Raw genomic sequence first — 5,745 nt, forward strand, 5'->3', positions numbered from 1 at the left:
CACATTCAATGATACAAGATTATATATCCATTCTTGGTTCTCATGCAACTTGCAAACTGAGATAAAATAATAATGTTAAGTGCAAAATAGGCATAGTTAAAAAATTTCTTTTTTAGGCAAATACTAAGAGTGCTTGCCAATTTCACTTACAAAATTCGATAATATTTAACACATAATAGTAAAAAAAAATTGTAAATAAAATGCATCATTGATAGGGATTGATCAAGTTATTTTGCTGTAAATTTATTCAAATCCAATTTTTTTATGCGGGTAATTGGATTTTATATAAACTTGATAAAAAATTTAAAAACTATTATTTCTGAACTTATAATTTGATATAATGAACTCAATCCTAAAAATCTTATTATAGATACAACACGCGAAATAAAAGAAAATCATATGTCAATTGTTGAAAAGGAAGTAATTAACTAATTCAATATTTCCACTGATTGAATACAATAAATCCTTAGTGTCCCTTCCTTAGATTAGATAAATCTTAGTTTATTTAATCCAAACATATGGTGAATTCTTTTGATTTTTTCATTGAAGATGGACTTTGTTTATCAGTTGTTATTTTAAAAGAAAAATTCGAGTCATGAATTCTCACAATGATTGAAGTCATTGATCTAATTAGTCGAGAGATAAAAAGAAAACCTCATTTTTCGACATTCTATTGTACAAGTTGAAAAACTAGAAGAACACGAATTTGTTCGAAAAAGTAAGAAAGAAGTATCTAAAATACCTCTAAAATAGGTGTGAATTTATTAGTTTCATCCCCGAATTATTGACAGCCTTAAAAACACCTCGCAACTTGACTAACTGAACTTAAATACACGCTCAATCTTACATTTTATCGTGTTCCGTTATATTTTGACTAATGCAATTGATGTATATATATTTAGTGTTTTTTTAATATAATTATGGTGTTCGAACAATTTTTGACAACAAAATCCATCATGGTTCAATTGATGAAAAAAAATACTAGTATTTTCCTCGATTAGGTTTTGAATCTGAAATTTTACAATGCTCAACCTACTTTATTTGTCACTAGGTCATGGTTTGAGATGTTTTGTAATTCATTTTCTCATACTTATTTTTAATTATTTTTTAAAACTTATGATACATAGTACTGTATATGTGCACAAATTAAATATATTTTATTGATATATGTGGAAAGAATAAAATTGTCCCCATACATGCTACTGAATTTCTTTCCGCGTTAAAAGTATTGACTCATGGACTAAACGTGTGTAGTTGAACAAATGGAGAGACTGTAATTTGGAAGAGTTAAATCCAAGAAAAACTAGTGAAAATGAGATCACATTGCACGTTTGATTATGAAATTTAGAAGAAAAAAAAAAAAAATTATTTTCAAAGTAGAAAAATAATATTTGAAAGGAGTTGTGTTTAGTCATTAATATAAATTACAGTTGTCTTTGACTATTTTGAGTTATTTGGAGTGAAAATACATCTTTGTTACTTTTCGAATTCTTGAAAGACAATTGAATTCTAAATTATTATTTTTTTGGTCAAACATGATTTCAAATTTTTCGAAATTCATTCAACTCTAAATAACTGAAAGAATTTCAGGGTCAAACGCCTAGAAGATTCACACTAAATAAAGCTATGGTAAGTGATGATGAAAGAAAATCTATATCCATTACTCCTTTCATTTCTTTTTAGTTGTTACGATATTCTTTTTTAGAGTCAAATAATTAAAATTTTGATTAATATTTTATGAAGTATTTTTTCATTATATTGATATGCAAAAATTGCAATTTATAGTACTATTCATATAATTTTTTAATATATAATATCAAATTAATGTAATCTAATTTAATTTTGAAAATTAGTCAAAATTAAAACACAATATGACAACTATAAAGAAGCGACTTACTAGTAAATGATTAAATTTTGCAGCCTATATAAAGCTAGCCATACTTTTCATTTTGAAACATCCCAAATATATTCCACCACTCCTATTTTTCTTCATTTCATGGATTTAGGCATGGTCACAAAAGACTCCAATTGGTGGGTATTTACACTACCAACTTTCCTTGGTTGGAAAATTCTTCTTGATGAATGTGTTATCCTTTATATTATTTTAGCTTTTATTTCAATCACTCTAATCACTTGGGCTTCTACTCCTGGTGGTGTTGCTTGGAAAAACAACACCACCAATACTAGTAGTGGTCCAGGACGAAATATTCCTGGACCACGTGGCTTTCCGATAATCGGAAGCCTTTTCACTTTGAATCGCGATGGCTTAGCTCATCGCACTTTAGCCACTGCGGCTTGGAGTCATAAAGCTAAACAGCTTATGGCTTTTAGCCTTGGTTCAACTCCTTTAGTTGTATCTTCCGATCCTCAAATAGCTAAAGAGATTCTTACATCACCTCATTTCGCTGACCGTCCGATTAAACAATCGGCTAAAAGCCTCATGTTTAGCCGAGCCATTGGGTTCGCTCCTAACGGAACTTACTGGCGTCTACTCCGTCGTATTGCTTCTTCATATCTCTTCTCTCCTAGCCGAATTGCGGCTCATGAAACGAGCCGTCAGCTTGACTGTTCTGTTATGTTACGGAATATAGTTAACGATCAGATTGAAAATGGAAAAGTAGTTTTGAGGACGCATTTGCAATTTGCTGCGTTGAATAATATTATGGGTAGTGTGTTTGGGAAGCGTTATGATAATGTTGATGGTAAATTAGAGCTTGGAGAGTTGCAAGATATGGTGAAGGAAGGTTTTGAATTATTAGGTGCTTTTAATTGGTCTGATTATCTTCCGTGGTTGAGTTTGTTTTATGATCCGTCGGGCATTGTTCGACGGAGTGAAGCTCTCGTGCCACGTGTACGAAAGTTTGTTCTTGATATTATTGATGAACATAAGCGTTATCGTGCTTCTGCATCAAAAATGGTGATGACTGATAATGGTGATTTTGTTGACGTTTTATTATCTCTTGATGGAGAAGAAAAGCTAGACGAAGATGATATGGTCGCCGTTCTTTGGGTACGTAATTATTATTTTTTCTATCTCAATTTATATGATATATTTTTCTTTTTAGTCCGTCTACAAATATTTAGGTCTCACTTATTTGGCTAGAAAGCCCACAAAAATGTACTCTTTTTTTTTTTCTAATTTTAAGAATAGTTTTGAAACATTATAAAGTATTTTCATATGCAGGAAATGATATTTAGAGGGACGGACACCACGGCACTTCTAACGGAGTGGGTGATGGCGGAACTTGTTTTGCACCCCGAAGTGCAAAACAAGTTACGACAAGAAGTTGATAATGTCACGATGGGAAAAGTTGTGACTGATGTGGACGTTGTTCGGATGCCCTACTTACAAGCAGTGATAAAAGAGACACTACGAGTTCATCCACCGGGTCCACTTCTCTCGTGGGCGCGGCTTTCCACATCAGACGTTCGGCTTAGCAATGGCATGGTTGTTCCTTCCCATACAACGGCAATGGTCAACATGTGGGCTATTACTCATGACTCTGACGTGTGGGAAAATTCGCTTGAATTTAAGCCAGAGAGGTTTGTAGTGTCAGAAGGTGGTGTGACTGTGGATGTGAGGGGGGGTGACCTACGTTTGGCACCGTTTGGGGCAGGAAGGAGAGTGTGCCCAGGGAAGAATTTGGGTTTGGTTACGGTTATGTTATGGGTGGCTAAGTTGGTGCAACATTTCGAGTTTGTGGAGGATGGGGCCCATCCAGTTGACTTGGGAGAAGTTTTAAAATTGTCATGTGAAATGAAGAATCCACTCACTGTTGTGGCCATGCAGAGGAATGTTTAGTTTTAGGATTGTGTGTTTTTTTTGTTTTTTGATATTTTTCTATATTTCTCAACTCTATAGATTTGAATTTTGATTATTAAATTTGGGGCAGAGATAGGATATGGAAGATAATGTTCCTAGCATATAAATTTGGACTCCAATTTTGAACCAATGTAGAGAGTCCTGACTTTATGCTTTCTTGTTTTGGAAAAAAACTTATATTGTTTTTTCTTGCAATTTAGTGATATATAATGATATTCATGTTCAGCGTTTGATTATAGATTTTGATTTATAAGTACGTGATCTACAATGATCATCTCGTTTATTTATATTTAGCTGATGTTGTTGGGTATTAATTGCTCAAGTTTTTTTACCATAAAATAGGTTTTCAGTCTCCACGTTTGGCTAATTCATTTTTTGTAGGAAAATATTTAGGACTGTATAAATAGAGACTCGCTCCTTCTAGTTTAATCAACATTCACAATGTAGTCCTAGGGGCTTTGAAAGTTTTGGTTTGGGGAGAGAATTTATGGAACACAAGTGATATGTTATCACTTGTGTGAACCTCTTTGTATTTGTAGTGAATTGGTTGAGGTTAATTTATTCTCTCTAGTATTTTGTACTCTCATGTATATATAGTGAATTACTCATCTCATTTGTGGATGTAGGTCGGTCAATCAAACCACGCTAAATTTTTGTGTCTTTTGATATATTTCTCATTTGTCTTCTTACCGTGGTCTTTCGAAGTTTGTTTTGCTAGCTTTCGCATGACGCTTAATTATTTCGATCCTAACAGATGTTTGGTTACAGATTTTAAAATTTCATCTTTAAATATCTGTTTGATTATTAAATTTGATCAAGTTTTAAAAATTTTGATCTTCAAATATTTTCAAGTTCATTAGTTTTTGGATTTTTGGGACTTCCACTCATAAAATCTTACTAAATTTTTTCTAGTATAATGTATGTCCAAACAAAACTTTAAATTTTATAAGTCTCAACTTTAAAATCTATGGCTGAATTGGAGCTTAGTTCTATTGTTGAATTATAAATGTTTCTTTATAAGTTGTCTTTTGTCACTAAAACTGATATATTGTCGTGTGAAAAGACTAGTCATATTGTTCAAAAAGATTATATTCCAATTAGAGTATCTATGAACCAAAAATATGCTCATCAGATATGTTTTAATTAAACTCTCACGTACTAAGTCAACCGAAAAATCTTGTATAAATCATTTTCTATAAGAAAGAAATGTTGATAGAATTAATTATGTTTGAAAATGTCCTGAACGAGATTCAAGGGAAACAATTAGAATCACACATGAATAAAAGAAAGAAATGTTGATAGAATTAATTATGTTTGAAAATGTCCTTACGAGATTCAAGGGAAACAATTAGAATCACACATGAATAAAAGCAGAATCAGGATACCAATTTTATGATTTTCGATTGATCTTAGAATAACGACTTCATGTTGTTAATAATTTGGTTCTAAATTTAATATGTGTATATGTTTAATGACTTTTTAAAACCTAAATACACTGTTTAATGAGCAAAAGTTATTCAATTAATTTATACAAGTTGTTTTATTACATTTGTTATGACAAGAGAATTTTCTAATTTGATCAACATTAATGCTTCTAGCAATCTAGCCATTTGTTTATTATACTGATTTTTTTTCTTCTCTTTGTATAAGTAATGATTTTAAATTAACAAATTGGAGGGAAGGAACTAGTTCTTTATCAGTTTTAAAACTTTGACATCCAACAATATGTATTTGCTTACTTATAAAAAGCAATTTACCGTGATTTACTCTTATCTATCCTATTTTATGTAATATAATCTTTTTCATAATTTTTCAGAAGGTATTTAACATTTGTTTAGTTGCTAATGAGGAAGAAAACTATTTATGTATTTAAAATTACTAATTCCAAGCAACATATTTAGAACATACCATTTAACACTTAG

General features: G+C 31.2%; 1 protein-coding gene across 1 annotated transcript; it reads left to right on the forward strand.

Annotated features, from left to right (window-relative positions):
* Positions 1–1,996: 1,996 nt before the first annotated feature.
* On the forward strand, positions 1,997–3,802 carry LOC125829562 (cytochrome P450 78A7-like). The gene is made up of 2 exons (XM_049508777.1): positions 1,997–3,010; positions 3,185–3,802. The coding sequence occupies exons 1-2, from the start codon at positions 1,997–1,999 to the stop codon at positions 3,800–3,802; spliced, it is 1,632 nt and encodes a 543-aa protein (XP_049364734.1).
* The last annotated feature ends 1,943 nt before the right edge of the window (positions 3,803–5,745 follow it).

This window comes from Solanum verrucosum, unplaced genomic scaffold, assembly GCF_900185275.1.
Source record: "Solanum verrucosum unplaced genomic scaffold, falcon-dt-bn FXZP01000031.1, whole genome shotgun sequence".
Lineage (NCBI taxonomy): Eukaryota > Viridiplantae > Streptophyta > Magnoliopsida > Solanales > Solanaceae > Solanum > Solanum verrucosum.

Coding starts and splice junctions, on each gene's coding strand:
- LOC125829562 (XM_049508777.1), top strand. CDS start 1,997: ATGGATTTAGGCATGGTCACAAAAGACTCCAATTGGTGGGTATTTACA. Junction 3,011..3,184: donor ATATGGTCGCCGTTCTTTGG/GTACGTAATTAT, acceptor TTTCATATGCAG/GAAATGATATTTAGAGGGAC.